Source organism: Lycium ferocissimum, chromosome 7, assembly GCF_029784015.1.
Source record: "Lycium ferocissimum isolate CSIRO_LF1 chromosome 7, AGI_CSIRO_Lferr_CH_V1, whole genome shotgun sequence".
Taxonomy (NCBI): domain Eukaryota; kingdom Viridiplantae; phylum Streptophyta; class Magnoliopsida; order Solanales; family Solanaceae; genus Lycium; species Lycium ferocissimum.
In genome coordinates, this window is record NC_081348.1 from 56,062,408 (window position 1) to 56,083,214 (window position 20,807).

Here is a 20,807-nt window from a genome sequence, read left to right on the forward strand (position 1 = left end):
TTTTAATTGTTGCTATATTTTTGTGGTATAATATCTAAATAATGCCGAATTACATTTAACGTCAAAAGCAAATCAAAACGCAGAGTTTGTCATGTATAAACATATAAAGTTACTCTCGTGGATGCTAATACTGTAATACAAATTAGCAAATCCTAACAAACAGAGGTCATAGGATTTTAAGTCAATGGAGGCTTTCTTTTGGGGTCGTCATTTTTTTGTATATGAAGTTACAAAAAAAAAAAAAAAATGCCGGGACAAATCCAGACATACGCGACTAAAATTGCGAAAATTCACATCTAAAAATTGGCTAACTTCACACATTTTTGTCTGAAGTGTTGCCTTGTGAAGGCCAAGCATCCAACATTTTTGCCTAAAATTTGGTACGGCTTGTCAATGCAAACTTCGGACATCATGTTATACCTAAATTGTGGACTTCACAAGGCCAAACTTCAGACATTTTTTTACTAAAGTTGTGGCCTTGGCAAGGCCAAACTTCAGACATTTTGGCATGAAGTCAGGGCACATATTTGACTGAACCTCATACATTTTGGCATGAAGTTCAGGCCAACAAATATTTGCTCAAAATCAGCCATTTGTTTTTCGAATTTCAACAATCAAGCACATGATTCAACACCCAAATCTACCTCAAATAAGCTAAAATTCAAAAAATAAATTTCATATATCATAAAGAACAAATCCAATCATCAATTTGTCAAAACAACAACAAATCTAACAAACGCATTTCACAACGACGGTGGTTTATCGTTATTTTCAAGTTTTGTCAACAAAACCATTTGTTTTCATACTTTTCAACCATTATGAACTTATTATTTTTGATAAAGTGAAACAGAATCAAATCAAACCGGGGATCAATAGACAGAAAATATTTGATAATCTTCTGAGCACTATTTTTTGTCGCATTTTCTCATTCTGTGTATCCCTGCCTCTCTCTTATTTACCTTGGACGAGCTTTAAAAAATTACTACTCCCTCCGTCTCAAATTATCTGTCGTGTTTCTCTTTTATATATTTCTTAAAAAATATTAATTAAAAGAAATTTTAACTATTTTACCCTTATTTATATCTTAAAATATAATCTCTCTACATTTAATATTTACTTTATTTATATGTCTTCTCTCCATAATTGAAGTGTTTGTAGTCTTCAAGAAAAATTACTACTAAGGATAAAATGGAAAAAAGTATAATGAACTTTGTCTTGAACTTTTAAAATGATAAATTATTTGAGACAACTATTTTAAAAAAATACACAAATAATTTGAGACGGAGGGAGTAATACTCAAAGTACAAGAGAAGGTGGGGAAAGAAAAGAAATGAAAATGCTGAAACCATGCACACACAACAATTAATTAGAAAAATAGGGACCAACATGAAATTTCGATTAAAACAGTGACCGACTTGCAATTTCCCACAAATCTAATGTCTCTTTGACTTGATTCACGCAGCGGCTATTCGTGAGCATTCGAATTTTGTTGTTTTACAGTCCGAATGAACAGTTAAAGAAGCTCTTTTCACCCTTTGGCGCGGTAACTTTTCATTTCCTCATTCCTTGTTACTGAAATCTTTATTTTCAATTATGATTTAATCTATTTATCCAAAAACAATTAACCGAAAAAATTGCTTTTTAATATTTATAGTGATGGGATATTAACCTTTGTTTCGTTTATCATATTATTTGTTGTTGCTGCTGCTGTTCTCTTCTCCATTTTTGTTAGTATGGCTTATGTACTATACTATATTCATTTAATTGATTTTTGATATGTGTTACACACCACCCTCCCAGACCCCACTCGTGGAATTACATTGGATATGTGTTGTTGTTTTGATATTTACTTTGTAGTTATCCAATGGATTTGTTAACTAAGTCTATAACTAGTTTGAGTTTGAGATTAAGGCATAGTTTTATTTGATTGAATAATTGATATGGATTTATTAGTTGGGTGAGCAGTGAGGCTTGTTAGATAATCAAGAAAGCAAAGGCCTAAAGGTTCTGAATTTGTTTACCTTTGAGTTAAAAGCAGATGCTAGGAATGCATTGAATTACATGAATGGAAGTATAATTACTCAGCCTTGTAGTTGTGTATGTGTTTTACAAGGGTGTGTGTTTCAAGTATATTGTGTTGATAACATCATACTCAGTGTAGTCCCACAGGTGGGGTCTTGGGAGGGTAGGATGTACGCAGACCTTACCCCGACCTTTGTGGGGTAGAGAAGCTGTTTCCGATAGGCCTTTTGCTCAAACGAAAAGAAAAGGAGTATATGGTGATGACAGAACGATGCTTAATCGTGATACCTGTCAACAATGGCGAATTTTACCCTCCTGCAATTAGTTGCAGACAGACCTGCTAATTTAGACTTAACTATATATAAAATTTTAGATTTTCTTAAAGAAAATATAGGGTTTTATCACTAAACCTGTACCTATTTAGGAGTTATGGTTATAGTGGTGCCTCACTGTAAAAGCTAGGTCTGTCTCTGCTTATTGACAATTCTTAGATCATCTTCTGCTTAAAAAGCTATATATCAATCATAAATTAAAGAAAGCAGATGTCTATTTCGAACACTTCCGCTGCAAAATTGTAAGCGAAAGATCTATTCCAAGCATTTTAGGTGATTCAGCATGCTGTTTGACTTTGTGAACTTTACATTATCGTCCACCTGCATCTACTGGCTACTATTCGTTGGTCTAAAGGACTTAAAATATGATATAGATCCTGCAAATGCTTTCTGTTAAAAACAGGATAATCTTTGTTGAAATGACACCAAAGATAAGGGTGGAAATTTTGAACTCTGGGTTGGTGGGTTCATAGGTTTCTAACAAAATATGTGAAGAATATAACCATCTAAAAACATCTGACTTTCACTTACAATGGAGATCTAGGTTCTAGAAAGTTACTGATTTACATATCCCAAGCTTTTGCTTTTGTAAAATGGCACCTTGCAGTTGCCTTTCTTAATGGAAACTTCTTACTTCATCAAAAAAAAAAAAAAATGTTACTGATTTACATAGAGAAAATGCGCTAGCTGTAGGAAGTGCATCTCATTATGAATGCTTATTGCTGTTTCTTGTTCTTGGTTCCTTTTATATTTGATATTTTATGACGATATATGGTACCTTGGTTGAATTAATTGACTCATAAACTCTTTATTAGTGGAAATGAAATCTCTTGAAGTTCGCTGGTCACAGATGCTATATCGCCTTAAGTATTGGTAGTAGTTGAGATATTGATAAACACTGGGAAGTTTTAGGAAAGACTAAAGAGGTTTAAAGTTCTCAATGTAAGGAATGTATGAGTTCTTCTTTGGTAGAGAAGAATATTTTTTCAGTAGGTAACAAAAAAAAAAAAAAAAAAAAAAAAACTAGAAAAAGAAGATAGAAAAGAATACTCCTATTCACAAAACATGTCAGCTGAAGAACAAGATTATTATATCAAAATTCCCAATCGTGCTGCCCCCAACCTAAGGACCTTTAAGCCACTGCCTCCACCCAACCATATGACAACTGCCTTTCCTGACTTATTATCTAATATTGGAACATAGCAGCCACATCTATGCTTCCATTCCCCTACTTGTGTTCTTTGTGCTAAACTGGCATCATGGACATTAAGTTGTTCAAAATGGAAATCCCTAACATTGTGTACATAGAGCAAAATGATTGTTGTAATCTGGGATTAAACACTAGAAACAGAGAAAGTACTAAGTAGACAGAGAAAGAGATGTGAGAGAAAGAAAATAGCTGAGAGAAGTAGATATTTTATATCAATAATGTGAATATATGGGGAAAATTGGTGTTATTCTTAATAACAAAGAAAATTGGTGTTATTCTTAATAACATAACACCAACATAACACCAGTTTTTGTTATTAAGAATAACACCAGTCTTCTTCAGCCAAGTATTAAGTTGAAAGGCACAATGTTTCTCCTCTACATTTCCTTACCTCCTCACAAAAAAAAAATAAAAAAAAATTGGTGTTGTTCTTGAAAATTATTTGTCTACATAGCTAGTTTTGGATGTGTGGTTTGTTAATATATCCAAGTCAAATAGTCCATGACTGAAGGGGTTTTTGTTGTCTAGAGAAGTCAATAATCCACCAACCTTTGGCTTCATAGCTGATTTGAGATTCTAGTGGTTGTTAGTTTGTAACAAATGTGCTTGAATTGCTTATTTGCAGTCTTGATTTTTCAGAAATTCATAGTAGATAGCTATTTTATCCAATAAAAGTGACTGTTTAGATTTGGTTGTTCCAAATCTTGGCTATGTGAGATTTTGTCGCAAAAAACAAAGTTATAGAAGGGCCAGGGAAAAGATTCTTCTCTCTGCTAAAATTAAGACATCCACTGTGATCTGGGGGAATTTATGTGGCATTATCTCTTTGCATAAAGCTCTTTTCCCCAAGGGAATATCTTTTCCAGCTTGTAAAGTCTTTCTCAATTTAATTTTATTTTTTTCTCATTATAAAATATTTCTATATTGGCTCTCTGAGCCTGGCTTAAATAGCCCTCCTTTTTGCTTTTGGTTAGCTCCCTATGCTTTGAGGCCTATTGTTGTTGGAGCTAACATACCTTCTGTAACTTTGCATTTTCTTGATGCCAGCAATACAAAATCTTACTTTATCAAAAAAAGGAATATTTCTATATTGGCTGTCCGAAGAGTCTTGTTGTTTCCCATTTACTTGGTCTTTGAAATGATTTTCTGGTTGCAGGTTATTGATGGAAAGACTGATTTGTGTGGAAGCCGCTGAGTCTATACAAGCTGCAGAAAACTCAACGACAACAACATATCCAGTGTAATCCCACAAGTGGGGTCTGGAGAAGGTAGAGTGTATGCAGACCTTACCCCTATCTTGGGAGGTAGAGACGCTGTTTCCGATAGACCCTCGGCAAGCTGCAGAAACTCAACATTGCAAAGATAAGTTTCTCGTAATTTAGCGTATGCATTGTTATTCATAACCCATATTATGGGAGAAATTTTGACCATTGCTCAGTCCTTCATAGTGCTGCCTCGACTCTTGGAGTATAAAAGCTTTCAGATGTGCTTCTAAGTTTAAGCACCTTTTACCCTCCATCAGGTCTTTCATTTGAGGCTTGAAACTGACACCTTCTTCATTCCATGATCAATTTAAGAATTAAACTGGCTGCCATAACTCCCTCAATACTCAAAATTCAAAATCTTGGCCATTTCAGAACCACAAATTTCCACAAACCCACCTCAAAATCCTCAACTAAAAAAGAAAGGCCTCATAAGCCCACAAGAAACCTTCTTTGCAAGCCGATACCACTCCTTGCTGACCTCAAACAAATCCAAGATCCCGATGAAGCTATTTCACTCTTCCATGATCACCAACAAACAGGGTTCAAACATGACTACCCAACTTATTCTTGTCTTATTTATAAGCTCGCCAAGTCTCGTAACTTTGAAGCTGTTGAAACCCTTCTTGGATATCTCCAAACCCATTATATTCGATGTAAAGAAACACTTTTTATTGGGTTGATTCAACATTATGGGAAAGCCAAGTTAGTTGATAAATCTATTGAGCTTTTTCACAACATGGGGTCGTCGTTTAATTGTTCGCGTAGTTTACGGTCTTTTAATGCACTTTTGAATGTGCTTGTTGATAATGAGCGTTATGAAGGTGCGAATGAGATGTTAAAGAGTTGTTCGAAAAATGGTATCTGGTTAAACTCCATTTCGTTTAACATTATCATCAAGATGTGGTTGGAAAAGGGTGATTGGGAAATGGCACGCAAAGTGTTCGATGAAATGCTTGAGAGAGAAGTTGAGCCAACTGTGGTGACTTATAATTGTCAAATTGGGTTTTTGTGTAAAAGGGGGGATGTTGAAGGTGGTAAAAGTTTGTTCCAAGATATGGTTAAAAAGGGAAAGAAGCCAAATGCGGTTTCTTATGCTTTGCTAATGGAAGGTTTATGTTCTTTAGGGAAGTATAAGGAAGCAAAGAAGTTGATGTTTGATATGGAATATCAAGGATGTAAAGTGAAAATAGTTAATTATGGTGTTTTAATGACTGATCTTTTGAAACGAGGCGAAATTGGTGAGGCAAACAGTTTACTTGTGGAGATGAAAAGAAGGCGCATTAAGCCTGACGTTGTGATCTATAACATGTTAGTAAATTATTTCTGTAAGGAAGGTAAAACTGCTGAGGCGTATAGGATGTTAGTTGATATGCAAATTGCGGGTTGTTGTCCTAATGCAGCTACATACAGAATGGTGGTTGATGGATTTTGTAAAACAAGAGAATTTGAAGAAGGTTTGAAGGTTTTGAATGCGATGTTGATGAGCAGGCATTTTCCTCGTATGGAAACAGTAAGGTGTTTGGTTCTTGGTCTGCTTGATAAAGGGAAGGTTGAAGACGCTTGCTTTGTTTTGGAGGAGATGGAGAAGAGAAAGAAAAGGTTCGATTTTGATTCTTGGGAAGTCATCGTCAAGGATTCTTGCACTAGTGATAGGGGTGTAAGCTGGCTCTTAGATGAGCTTGTATTTTAGCTATTGGATTTAGATGCTGTTACTATGGAAAATGTCAAAAATAGATTATGCCTGTCATAAGATAGTGACATGATTCTTTTCTGCGTTTGTAGAGCTGGGCATGCTTAGTTGGAGTTCAATGTCTGATTAAACGTTGTCTGTGGAAACTGTTGATTTCCTGTAGATAGCATGTCCATAAACAAAAGAAATATCCCCAATGTCTTTTCTTAAATTTGTTTGGTGATGTCATCATGCTTTCCTGTTTAATAATTCGAAATAGAAAGGTGCTTTCTTTTATATAATGTTACTACTAGTGTTGTGGTATTTGAAGAAGAGAATATCCAGTGGGAGGATTTTGAAAGAAATACAGGGAGAGTCTGGAAGAGAGATATTTTGGTTAAAAGCCTGGCAATTGTGCTGTTTGAAGCTTCGGGTCAACAAGCAAAACTGTATAATTATACGGCTTCAATAAAGCATAGTACCAATCTCCTCCAGGAAGTAGTTGAATTCTTGGAAATGGTTTAGCATCACAACCAGACATGGGAATTATTCCATAGTCAGGTTGTGTGGACAAAGAGAAAGGAAAGCTCAGGTCAGTAAGATTTCCACATGAAAGGGACTTTGGACATGTTGAATCATTTCTGCCCTTCGTTTGAACTAAGTAATAGGTCAGAAGAAAGCATACAAAAGAAGTGAAATCCATGTTAAATCCACTCACCAATCAAACAATCTCCTAACTTAAGAAGAGGAAAACTAGATATGAACTCAGTCGTTCACTGCACTTGCGTTTGAAAGTACAGTGGAGTTACCGGTATTTGTCTTTGGTGGAAGGTAGCGATCTTTCCGTGGAATGGCTCGGAACAGTGGTTATTAAAAAAAAATGCATGATGGAGCTGAAAAAATCATCCAAAACGTATATTAAGTTCTGCTAGGGAATTTGCAAAGCACCTCTTGTCAGCGGAAAGACTTCTTGCAGCAGTAATTAAGACCTTTCCAAGCCTAGTAAAAGACTGACTTGATCTTCTAGATTTCTGAAATGTAGTTCTTTTTTATTTAATGCGAGATACATTGCAACTTACAACTAATTGTACTAAAAAAAAGGTAAATAAATTGGGATGAAGGAAGTACTTGATTCTTTAACTTCAACTGGATACAGTAAAAAACAGAGAATGTCACCTGCATAAAGGTTCATGGCCAAGATTCAGATGCCATGGGCAGTTAAGTCATTGTACCGCAAAGAATTGGAATTGGAAAAGTCTCTGCATTAATAAATATGGACTTTTCTCCTCTGGTTAAAGGTCATATTTGACTCAAGCTGTTTTTGTTTTTGTCCATATGGTCAGTGGTCACTATCATCTGTAATTAAAGCTCTCTCCGTTTCAAATTATCTATCATTTCTTTGTTTTACACGCCTTTAAGAAATATAATTGGGAGGGTATACTTATTGGGCTATCCTTATTTATGTCTTAGTTATAATTTTTATGCATTAAATGTTTACTTTATTTATGTGTCAAAATTCTACTAAGAGTGAAATGGGAAAAAATAATTAACTGTGCCTTAAACTTCTAAAATGACAAGTCATTTGAGATAACTATTTCAATAACCATGACAGATAATTTGAGGCAGAGAAAGTATCTTATGTCTATTCATGTAATGGCATATTCCACAATGGTTATAGCATATTTAGAAGCCTTCTCAGGCATTGTAAATAGGGGAAAAAAAAATTACTGGCACATATTGTTTGCAGTAAATCAGTAAACGCGCAACAAGAATTTACGGTGGAAAAATAATTATTCAAACCTGGATTTTGTAACAAATCATATCAAGTTATCATGATCAAGTGATACAATGAGGTGAGAGTGTATACCAATTAACTTTAGTTAAGTGATAGTAAAAGTTTATGTGCAAACAAAAGTCGTATACTTTTTAATTTAATGTAATTACCGAGTTTAGATATTTTCCAATAATTGATCTTCTAGCTCGCTAAACTTAGCGAGACGAGATTTTCATTTGCAGAAATCATGACTGAGAAAGCAAACAAAAGAAGAAGACCAAGTAATTTGGAATCATTCCATGGTCAAATAAAAAATTTCCACATGAAAAGGACTTTGGACATGTTAAATCATTTCTACCCTTTGTCTGAACTAAGTAACAGATCAGAAGAAAGCATACAAAAGAAGCGAATACCATATTATCCTCCTATCTCAGTGGATGTGGAAAAGTTGTGAAAACGTGTATTACGGGCTGTGAGGGAATCTTCAAAGCACCTTCTGTCAACAGAAAGATTTGTGAAGCCTTGCAGCAACATCATTGTCAAGCCTTTGTGAAGAGACTGACTTGATATATTTGAGAATTGCCAAGGACTTTTCTCCTCTGGTTATACATCATTTTCTCTTCTTTCTTCTTTGATTCAAGCTGTCTTTTTCAAGTTCCTCTTCTTTCTGCCCAAACTCCTCTATTAAACCTATTCACTAAAACTTCACTAAAATTGCAATAAATAGTAGATAAAATATGAACACATAACTTAAAAAGTATAATGGTTTAAAAGCTAGGAACCTTAAAAGTTGAACCTATAGGTTAAAATCCCGGATCCGTCTCTAGCCATGGGCAGTTGAATCATTGAACTAGTAGAAAGAGTAAATCCTGGTAAATAAATGGATTAATAAAGAATTGTACCACAATAACTTGGGATTGGAAAAGTCTCCGCGTTAATTATTAGATACAACCAAACATTTCAGAGTTTACTCGTCAATTCTGCAGTGATCGGCAACCTCTAAGGACTTTGCTTCTCTGATCATGCATCATTTTCTGTTCTTTCTTCTTTGATTCAAGCTGTTTGTTTCTCTCTGTGTTTGGTCATATGTAGTTAAAGTCTTATACCTATTCAGTTATGGCATATCCCACTATGATTATATTATATCTGAAGCCTTCTCACGCATTCTGAATAGAAAACAATTACTTGCACTTGCTGTTTACACTAAATCAATAAATGCATACATGAAATTTACCATAAGAAGAAAGCAAAACTAAAGAAACACATTTGAAATGCTGTGAGGGGTTTTTCCTACTCAGGCACTTTTCTGCATGTGTGAAGATAAAACTCTTGTAGTAATAGCTAAAATTCTTTTACCCATAATGATTGTTACCTGGTAGTCTTTCTCTGTTTGATATGACACATTTACAACTTGTCACACACTTACAAGTCGTAAATACTTATTCAATTTTTAGATATCTAAATTAACTGCAATACAATTATCCATTATTAGCTCTGAAAATGCATAGGATCAAACAAATTGGGACTACTGGACTACTTGATCTTGGAGCTTCAATTTACAAGAAGATATGTTTTTTCTATAAATAATGTAGGAAGCTTGTGGCTACACCGAAAGTAAATAAGAGAAAATAGGCTATTCCTCAAGTGTACTAAGTCTTTGTCTACTCCCTCAAAAACTCTCTTATTCCTCTCTCTCCATATAATCCACATAAGTGCTAGAGGAGCAACATCCTATGCTCTGTATCTTATCTTCCTTCTTCTAAAGGCCCAAGTCACAACTAAACGTTGGTTCTTCCACAGTGCTCGGCATCACCAACTCAATTGCGAACCGTCTCAAAGTTTCCCACCATAAATAAGAAGCTATCTGTATCTGACAATGTAAAAGAAGATGATTCACATCTTCTCCTGATTCTTGCACATGAAACACCAACTGACACAAGTAATCCTTCACGTCCTCAAATTCTCCACCGTCAAGATCACCCCCTCGTAGCTAGCTAAGTGAAAAAATATACCTTTCTCGGTACCCTTGGGATCCATAGCGATATATGTGAAAAAGCAAACTCCTCCCTAATTAAGATTCTCATAATATGACTTCACTGAAAGATACCATCCCCCCACCCCACACCCCCACCTCCACCCCCCAACCCCACCCCAAATCTCCATGCATCATTACTACACATAGTAGTTTTTCCTCTTTTTGCTAGTTAAGCACTGACATTTACTTCTTAGCGTAATTGACTTAAAATTTGATCTACTCCATCAAAATACTTCTGCAAATTGTTACTAGAATGGCTTTAAATTCATATAAGGAGAATGTACATCTGATTTCCTGTGGACAGTTCTTGAAATCCTTTAGGCAAATAACTGATCCATTAGCAACCAATCATTAAGAAAATCATGAATTTGCAGCTACCACACTCTCAAGGATATCTAAGCACATCGGATTCTGGATCTGCCACCATCTTCAAGGAGAAAAGCGTGGAGCAAGTACTACCTCTGTCCCACTTTGTTTCTTAAACCTCTGGCCCAGTCATGATTTGAAACTTAACATCACAGAAATTGAAACTAAGGGAGGACTAGACATAAAAATGTCATTCTTTTTGGGACAGACTAAATAAGAAAGTGTGTCTTATAAAATGGTACAGAGGGAGTAATAAATTCAGTAGTCGAAGAAAAACAGAGGCAATCATACCAGCTTTTGGCTAAAAGTACACAACAAAATAAGACTACAGAAATAACATTTGACAGATCAACAAATAAAGACTGGGCCAGTTCTGCTGATGAATCTACCTCTGATCTTGAGGGAAAATATAGGTAAGGCTTGGGAGAAATTTGCACGGAGTCTAGGTTTGCTTCTAACATTTCCACAACCTTGCTCATGGATGGTTGCTTTGAGGGATCAGTCTGTATGCACCATAAGCTCACCATCACCATCTTTCTTGCAAGTCTTTCTCCTCTTCATTCATTATTCCGATTAGTTGAAGCTCTTCGTCCAGTTCAATATGTTTCTAGAGCCAATGTGGAAAGTAGATTTCACTTGTGCAATCAACTCCGTTATCAACATTTTTTCTTCCTCCAACCATCTCTAGGACCACCATTCCGTGGCTATAGACGTCAGACTTATGAGAGATTCCTCCCAAGTTTCTGCAAACAATTTCTGGAGCCATATAACCGATAGTCCCTCGTGGACCTAACATTGACACAGCACTCCTTTTTCATGCAAATTTTGGCAAGGCCAAAATCAGAAATCTCTGGTGATTCGTGGAATCATTTTAAGCAACTGGTGATTCTTTTGACTTCTGAATAGCTGAATCTTTTTGGAGCACATGACTCATTGTTCTTAAGAAATGCTTCAATATTCCGGTGATCCTCAGCTTTAGATTCCCAAAATATGAGGTACTTGTGCCATAAAACCTTTTTTCTGAAGCAGAAGAGCAAAATCAATAATCCAACACTAGAGAAAACTGTACCTGTGGAAAAATATGAAGTCATACACCATCAGAGAATATAAATGCATTCTGAAAAATCACATGTCACTATCTGAGAAATAGTCTTTGTTTGGGACAATGCAAGTAGTAGATATGTACAAAAAGAAAACAGTCTGAAAGAGCAAGGAATAAAGTGGTTGTATATGAAAAGATTATCTGGCAGTCACAGTTTCAGAGAAGAACAAAGAAGACGAGTTACCTGTCGCCACCATGAACCAGGCTGTCCGAAGATGGCCTATTTTTGATGTTCCTGGTAGTAGATTTCTTACAGCTGCAACCGGTGGTGGAGCCAAGAAATCTAACAAAGGGATTCAAAGATAAGTAAGAACGCCACATTTGGGTTTTGATTCTGCATCCTAAAATAAAATTTGAACCTCCATTTCCGCTACACAAGAGCTTCCCTCATGTGTAAGGGATTTAACAATTAATTGTGTATAGATATTTATTAATTGTTTTTACACTATTTGCACAGCAGTATAATATTTCGACGAAGACTTGTAGCTTCCCTTTGAGCAATGTAACTCCGCCACTGTGTGCAATACTAACACTTGTAAGTTCCATAGAATGACATTTCTTTCCGTTTAATAATCGTTTTCTTGTCTTTCTTTTTCCATTCTGTTCTCTTTTTAGTTCTTTTTTCGGTTATCTTTTAAGTCACAAGCATAGGTCATTTAATTACTCAATTATATCAACAACAACAACATAGTTACTCAATTATATCATAAACAGAAAGAAAAAGTTTAATCTTCTTTACTATTAGGGTTATTGACAGTTTGACACTAGTTTAGCACTTAGAAAATCATGATATGTGGGGATACTGAGAGAAAGATAAATGAATTATCCTGGAAGTACGTCCCACTAAGTGGTTGAATCTTTGGACGTAATTAAACACCTCGGCATCAGCACAATTTCACAATCAGTGCACATAAAGATGCAAATAAAAGAAAAACCAAAGTTTTTGTTCAATTTCTTACTCCAGCTCACCATAAGCTAGAGCATTTTCTCTGTTACTTGAACTGTCTAAAAACAGCAAATGTTATGTTATTACAAATTATGGGTTTGTGGTATAGAATAAGGAAGGGTCTTCAGATTTGAATTTGACCTTCAAAAGGAGCAGATTATATGGAGATGCATACCTTTGTGACAAAGAAATTTGTTGGGTTTATCAGTCTGGCTTTGACCTCCTCCACCATAGCGACATTGGTAACTGTCATCAGACAATTTCCATTCAATTAGAAAAACGGGACTTAACATATTGAACAAACCACCACCATCTGATCTTGGGTTAATTGGCAACCTGATAAGGGAACAGTTAGCTGTAAGATTGCCTGCTCGAATGTCTTCAACGCTATCATCTTTGAGAAGCTTGTAGTATATGTTAAAGACTTTACAGCCATTGTACATTTTATAACCAGCAAAATGATCATTCTTCTTCTGGGTACTATTAGGGGTATTGTTGCTGGTGATACTGCATTTGAAGAAGTTGTGAAAATTCAGGATTTTGACAGAAATAGAAGGAGAGGCTACAGGATCGGAGATATTTTGGCTAAAAGCCTGGCAATTGTGTTGCCTCAATGCTATTTGAAGCATCGGATCAACAAGCAAAACTATATAATTATATGGCTTTCCTAAAGCATAGGACCAATGTCCTCCAGGAAGCAGTTGAATTTTTGGAAATGGTTTAGCATCACAACCAAACATGAGCATTATTCCACAGTCAGGTTGTGCGGACAGAAAGGAAAGCTCAAGTCAGTAAGATTTTCATATGAAAAGGACTGTGGACATGTTGAATCCTTTCTACCCTTTTGTCTGAAATAAGCAACAGATCAGAAGAAAGCAACATGTTGAATCCTTTCTAACCTTTGTCTGAACTAAGCAACAGATCAGAAGAAAGCACACACAATCTAGTCTCTCTCTTCTTGAGAGAGGAAATTTGTTTGATCAATGGGATCCAATATGGCATTCACTTCTTTTGTATGCTTTCTTCTGATCTATTGCTTAGTTCAGACAAAGGGTAGAAATGATTCAACATGTCCAAAGTCCTTTTCATGTGAAAATCTTACTGACCTGAGCTTTCCTTTCTCTCTGTCTAGACAATCTGACTGTGGAATAATGCTCTCGTCTGGTTGTAATGCTAAACCATATAAACTGAAGTTGTTCACTACACTTGTCTTTAAAAGCATAGTGGATTTTGGAAAAGTTGTGAGAAACGTATAATTAGGTGCTGTGAGGGAAGACTAAAGTACTTACTTATTGGTGGAAAGACTTGAAGTCTTTGCAGCAATAATAAGACTTCATTGTCAAGCCCAGTGAAGAGACTGACTTAATATGTCTGGGTTCACTTCTTTTTGGGATATTCTCTTTGCCCCAAAAAGGACGCAATATTTTGCTTTTTGAGAGTCTACATAGTAAAGTGCAGTTCTTTTTTAATATAATATGAGATAAATTACAACTTAGTAATATCTTTTCTTAATATGTTATTTTTTTAACAAAGAATCTACATCAAATTTAGCCCTAATAACTAGGTAATCAGACTCAGTAAAGTAAGCACATAGGACCACTTGAATCCTCACTCCCCAATCTTCAATCCATGTGTTAAAACATGATCAAACTTCTCTTCTTGGAAATATAACTCATGAGAAAATGAAAACAAAAATTCAAGGATATTGACGTTCAGGTAGAGGGAGACTTGACTTGGTGATAGCCCCTTTAACAGTCTTCATTGGTTTGAGCATTTCAGTTGTACTCTCCTTATATGATCTAGGACAATTCTCACCGTATGAGCTAATTTTTGAGGTTGAGTTAAATATCAAGCCCATTTTCTTAACACTTTAAAGTAAAAACATAGAATAGAGACATGCCAACCATTAGTCCACAACATATCTATGTAAAGAGGTCACATTTAGGCTAACCAATAAGGCAATATCATTATTCTTACTTTCTTAAAATTATCTTATTGTCAGATGTATGCAGAACAATTATATGTTGGAAATCTTACGGAAAATACTCGGTCACGAAATTGTAGGGAATTCTTGAACAATCTCATAGCTTGAGGCGTGTCAATTAAGACACTGTCCTTAAGGATATATCACTCGGTTAAGATGTATCCCCCAAGATTCAACAAGTTCTTCTAGTACAAAACTAGGAGCCAGAATCTAATAAAGATTTATTTTAATATAAAACTCAGCACCATTGGTATGAAAGGAAGAATACCTATGGATATATATCTCTCTCACTCCAAAAGGAAAAGACTTGGAATTTATATAGTTGAATAGGCATCTCACTAGAATGGCTCAAAATGCCTCCAACGGACAAGAAGGTTATTAATGTGCTAAGGATTGAAAGCTCATCAAGGAGCTGTAACAATTGGTTGCAGATGTTAGAAAAATTAATGATTGAATATATATTAGCTATCGATAAATTTGTTAGCTAATGCATGAGTTGTCACGGTAATAAAAGGGCTTAATGACTAATAAGGAGTACGTTACCAAAGCAAATAAAGGGTTATTTTATAATGAAGATGGACTTCTGAAAGGTCTGTTACAATAGCCATGAGACAGGGATCTAGACACTATTTTAGTAGGAATAAATTTGGACACTTCTTTTTGAGATATCTCATTCATTTTTACATCAGTATAATCAAGAGTCATCATACATTTGGATCATTTTTCATCAATACGTCCTCAAATTTATCTGAACTTAACCCCTATGATAAAGGGAAGGTTGAAGGTGCTTGTTTTGTTTTGGAGGAGAGGAAGAAGAGAAAGAAAGGTTCGACTTTGACTCTTGGGAAGTCATAGTCAAGGTTTTTTGCACTAGTGATAGGGGTGTAAGCTGGCTCTTAGCTGAACTTGTACTTTAGCTATTGGATTTGGATGCTATTACTTTGAAAATGTCAAAAATAGATTACGGCGTGGTTTCACCTAATTGGCTTGTCATAAACAGTGACATGTTTGGTTGGAGTTCAATGTCTGATTAAGCGTTATCTGTGGAAACCTTCAATAGATAGACACTTCTCTTGTAAATTAGCTTTTAATGCAATGAGGAATATTAGAAGCAACAATTTATCTTCACAGAAAGTTTGGCATAGAAAGATACCTTTTAAAGTGTCTCTTTTCATGATAAGGATGTTGAGACGAGATTACCTACGGATGAAGGTTTGGTGTTCAGGTGTCACGACCCAATCGAAGGGCCATGACGGGCACCCGGATCTAACCTACCAGGCACCACAAAACATACATGCATCACATAGTCATACCTGAATGTGGGCCATGAGGGCCGTCACGAGACAACCTGCTAACTAATAGATATCATAAGCTGGAAGGGACACAAGCCCAAAAGATATATATATACACATATGTCATCAAGCTGAACCTAAGTATACTAGCCGACAAGGCTATCAAAATAATGATACAACAATATATATAGACCGAGAAGGCCATAGATCATCTAATCGCATACATTTGTCGACGAGCCTTGTCACGACTCGACGAGGGGGTCATGACGGGTATCCGGAGCTGACTACCGAGCATCAATCAAAACGCTAGTCATCATATCCATCCTGGACACATATAATCTCCAAGGCAATACATAAATATACGTAAGCCCTCATGGCTGCAAAAATGATATACAAAAATATACACTGATGTATTCATGAGACAACTACTACCCACGCATATGTATCTACGAGCCTCTATTAGAGTACTGAGACATAAGGACGGGACAGGACCCCTTCGTGCCCAAATATATACACAAAAGAATGTATCAACAAATGGCACCTCCGGAATAGTGGAGTGCTCCTGTGAATCTGCCGAATAGCTCCTAAGAATCTGGGCCGCCTCCCTGTCTACCTGTGGGCATGAACACAGCGTCCAAAAGAAAGGACGTCAGTACGAACAATGTACTGAGTATGTAAGGCATACACAATAACATGATAAAGAGATGCAAGTTTATCTTACAATAACATGATAAAGAGATGCAAGAATATAAGATAAATGAGTAACCTATAACTGATTGCCTCTTAAGGCAGAGTCATGCATGCTAACTCATATAATAAACAACATCATATCATGTGAACATATGTATGTAACTGCCCGACCATATAGGTGCGGTGTGATCGTCGTGCTTCAAGCCTCCCGTGTCGAGGTAAACATCTCACGCCGCCCACTAGTGGTGTATGCCCGTGCCATCTAGACATGGTGTATATGCCGCTTATGATGTCTACGCTTCCGCCATGTAGGCACGGTGTAATCTCATCATTATATATTTATCATAAAGCATGCATTAGAACTCAAGTAAAGCTACAATTCTATCGAGGTGACGTAAGGTCGAGAACCCCCGATTCCATTATGGAGTAGTCATGATCATCATGTCTCACCTTGAAGAAACTAGCATCATAAGGTGAGTCTAAAAACAATGAACAACATCAAGGAATCATATAAGGATCATTAGCTTCATAATAATATCACATCATGAGCTTTAAGGTCTCTAGATTTAGATTCATTGTTATCATTATCACATCCATAACACGTCTCTTATCATTATCTTGCGAGTAGCTCTTAATAATCATAGACTTATAATTTCTGGAATATGAGAAAGTCATGGAAAGATAAAGGAAGTCATATTATAGGAATCATGTCTTAGAAACGAAGGGACTAGCCTCACACACCTTTTCGTTTCCTTAACTTTATCAACTAAATGGTTTCCTTCGAAGCTGGCGATTCCACATTCAAGAGAATTCGTACTAAGATTGGATAATCGATAATATACTTAAGCTTAAGCTAAAGCTAATGAAAATTGGGCAACATCTCCTTTGTTTCTACAACTTTCTCCATATAATATAACAACTCTCAAACATCAACAACACACCCACAATATCATAATCAATAGACTTCGTTAAGTTAGTCATTATTCAATTCTCAAAATTTCCTCTCAAAGTCATCCATAACCATAGCCATAATACAACACCACATTCATCCTCATATAATGCTTCTTTAACATTATTCATATCATTTATAACAAGATCATACTCACAACATGTCAAGAACTATAATTCAAGTCAAGTCACTATTCAAGAATACCATTATCTTCACATTTGAGCTCCATATTCTACTTTCCGCCTCAATCCAAGTCTTTCAATCATTCAATATTCTTAATAACATGAAATGATCATAAAACTCACCTTTGATTATATAGGAATGGGCTTTGGATGAAAATACTTTACTTGGAGAAAACCCTAACTTCAATTCCAAGGAAATTTCTAGCTTCCATGAACCCTTGTTAGCCTCTTTGCACTTGATTCGACTAATTATTGGTGTTTGATCTTGGATTCACCTTGAATTTATGTTGGTATGATATATGGAATATTCTAGAACTCTTGAGAGAAGTGAGGAAGGTGCGAAATGAAAAATAATAACTTGGATCACTTATTTATACTAGAAAAAAAAAAAGCTATCCCGATCATGTTATACGGACACTTATACAGTCCGTATAACTTTATACGGTCCGTATAAGTGACCGTACTTCACCATCAAGGATGTTCCCTTCCTGTTAAGGTTATACGGACCCTTATACGGACCGTATAAGTGGTCGTATAACTCCACTTTTTCGTAGTTAATCTCGTCGATTCGTTTGATCTCTAATCCTTATGGAACCTTCTTAACACTTGTTTAACACTTCATTAACAATCTAAGGAGCGTTATAACTCTTCCTCAAGACATTATTAAATCAACACTAACTCGGTACTTTGCAAAAATCCTTCCAAAACATGACTTATACCTTGCCTTCTTCAACGAACTTTCTTCTCTTGCCTCAAATGTCTTTGGAATCTTAATTAGAATCGCCAAGCAACCTTTCTTACTTGTAGGGACATCGCATACATCTCACACTGCGTTAGTCTATCTACCGCATGACGACATGAAATTTTTTCGAGGTGTAACAAGCCTCTACTAGAGTGCAAAACATAATAAGGACGGTACAGGATCCCGCCATACCCAAATGTACACAAAAGAATCATACCAAGCTAGACGGCAACTCCGGAACAAGTGGAGTGCTCCAATACAAGCGCTGAGAAGACAACCTAAGGATGTGAATCGTCTTCCTGTCTACCTGCGGGCATGAACGCAACATCCACAAATAAAAGGACGTCAGTACGAATAATGTACCGAGTATGTAAGGCATGAAAAACAACATAATAAAGACATGAAAGTAACATAAGATAAAAGAGAAACAACCTGTACATCTGAATGCCTCTGAAGGCGGATGACATGGATGCTTTCATTTTTTTTTAAAAATATCTGATACACACTATGGGGCTGTATCATCATCATTAAGCCACTCTTGGGGCTATCATCGTATCATCATCATTAAGCCACTCTTGGGGCTCTCATCATCATATCGTACTTAACTAAGCTAAGATACCTCCGATTATCTTTATAGGTGTGCACATATCTCACCTTGAAGAATCAATGACCATAAGGTGATAAGATCGTACCCGACCGGTTATATAAGGCGCGGTGTCATAAAATAGATACATATATATATAAAGCATGCATGAAAGGTCAAAGAAGTGTTACGACTCTATCGGAGTGACGTAACGTCGGTATACCTCCGATTATCTTTATAGAACTAACATCGTCATCATATCTCACCTTGAAGAATCAATGACCATAAGATGAGATCAACAATCATAAGATAAGATCAATAATCATGAGGCAAAATCAATAACATCATAAAAAGATCAAGAACATACGCTTCTAATATTTCTAAGAATGGAGTCATTATGGATGTCGTTCGTATATAATTGTATCAATATGATCATGCCAAAAAAAAAAGGGGATAGCCTTAACATACCTCGTCGTCTACTTAACCACTCAACATCTATCTTCCCGAGCTTGCCAATCTACATTCAAGATGATCTACACTAAGGTAAGTCATTGAGACACTTATAAGGCCAAATTAAACTAACAGGTGAGCTAACGGAAATTGGACAACATCTCCCCTATATCATATACTTCCTCCTAACTCTAAAGCATCATTAACAACATCAACAATACCATAGCCAAGGGATTACATTCAAGCTAGACTCAAATCAATCCAAAACTTCCTTTCAAATTCATTATAGCCAATAACTTCAACTCAATACCTTATGACCTCTCTACCATGATTCTCTTCACCTTTAAGACTTGTTAAACCTCCAAATCAACTCAACATAAGAAATAGGATGAAGAACATACCTCATAACTTGAAGAACTTCAACCCACACAACTTGCTTCAAGACCAAATTCACCACAACATCAAGTAGAAGCAAGAACAATCACCTTCCATGAACTAGCTTAGGGTTTTAAAGCTTGATACCTCTTGTGATGGCTTAAGATGGATAGAGAACTTTTGAGAGAGTTTGGAGGACCTTAGGGTTCTGATTTTTTGGAAAAAGAAAAATGAGGTCCAAGTCATGGACCACCTTTATATAACTTAGCCAAAAAATTAACCGACATACATTTCACGGCACCAATTCACGGCCGTGAAATGTTTCACGGACCGTGGATTGATCCGTGGGATGATTCCAGTGACTCCACCCCACTGCCACCATTCCACGGTGGCCCAACACCACTTTCACGGTCCGTGAAATGATTCACGGTCCATGGAAGTGGCCGTGGAACTGCCTTGGTCCAATTTTTCTGACGAAACATATTCTTTCCGATTTGTTTGACGCCTAACCTTCATACTCTTTTCCAAACATGTTTAAGGACTTATATAACTCTGAGATGCATCCATAGGTCTCATACACAACTTCCCAAATGATTCCCAATACGAGCCTACGACAATCCGCTTAAGACGAAACTTTAACGTATGCGAAAGACGAGGTGTAACAACAGGGTCCTTCGAGATACTACTATTATAGGAAACCAAGTGAAGCATACATATCTCACTCTTTCACAACTGGAAGGCTCAGATGATACAGAAACATTTTATATAATGATACAAGTATAGCTGAGGACATGAAACAAATTTGTAAAAGTTGGTGGTTCACTTAATCTGTGAATGAA

The 20,807-nt window shown here is 36.1% G+C and overlaps 2 protein-coding genes and 1 pseudogene across 3 annotated transcripts; 1 reads left to right on the forward strand and 2 right to left on the reverse strand.

Moving 5' to 3' along the window:
• Positions 1-1,492: 1,492 nt before the first annotated feature.
• LOC132065713 (pentatricopeptide repeat-containing protein At1g07740, mitochondrial) lies at positions 1,493-6,747 on the forward strand. Its single transcript, XM_059459230.1, has 2 exons — positions 1,493-1,543; positions 4,721-6,747. Exon 2 carries the CDS (start codon positions 5,128-5,130, stop codon positions 6,517-6,519), a length of 1,392 nt encoding a protein of 463 aa, XP_059315213.1. The 5' UTR covers positions 1,493-1,543; positions 4,721-5,127; the 3' UTR covers positions 6,520-6,747.
• Positions 6,748-10,882: 4,135 nt separating this feature from the next.
• On the reverse strand, positions 10,883-11,530 carry LOC132062361 (LEAF RUST 10 DISEASE-RESISTANCE LOCUS RECEPTOR-LIKE PROTEIN KINASE-like 2.3; annotated as a pseudogene).
• LOC132065714 (uncharacterized) lies at positions 10,884-13,613 on the reverse strand. Of its 2 annotated transcripts, XM_059459232.1 has the most exons (4): positions 13,058-13,613; positions 12,897-12,967; positions 11,960-12,058; positions 10,884-11,742 (listed from the first exon to the last, which is right to left on the reverse strand). In XM_059459232.1, exons 1-4 carry the CDS (start codon positions 13,465-13,467, stop codon positions 11,540-11,542), a joined length of 783 nt encoding a protein of 260 aa, XP_059315215.1. In that variant the 5' UTR covers positions 13,468-13,613; the 3' UTR covers positions 10,884-11,539. The 2 variants fall into 2 exon arrangements, with proteins under 2 accessions (XP_059315215.1, XP_059315214.1); XM_059459231.1 differs by having other exon boundaries at positions 12,897-13,607.
• Positions 13,614-20,807: the final 7,194 nt, after the last annotated feature.

Excerpts from the sequence above, each read along its gene's own strand:
- LOC132065713 (XM_059459230.1), top strand. The coding sequence starts at position 5,128 with ATGATCAATTTAAGAATTAAACTGGCTGCCATAACTCCCTCAATACTC.
- LOC132065714 (XM_059459231.1), bottom strand. The coding sequence starts at position 13,467 with ATGCTCATGTTTGGTTGTGATGCTAAACCATTTCCAAAAATTCAACTG. Across the intron at positions 12,059-12,896 it reads CAAATTTCTTTGTCACAAAG|ATTTCTTGGCTCCACCACCG; the intron begins GTATGCATCTCC and ends TCCCTTTGTTAG. Across the intron at positions 11,743-11,959 it reads CTGGTTCATGGTGGCGACAG|GTACAGTTTTCTCTAGTGTT; the intron begins GTAACTCGTCTT and ends ATTTTTCCACAG.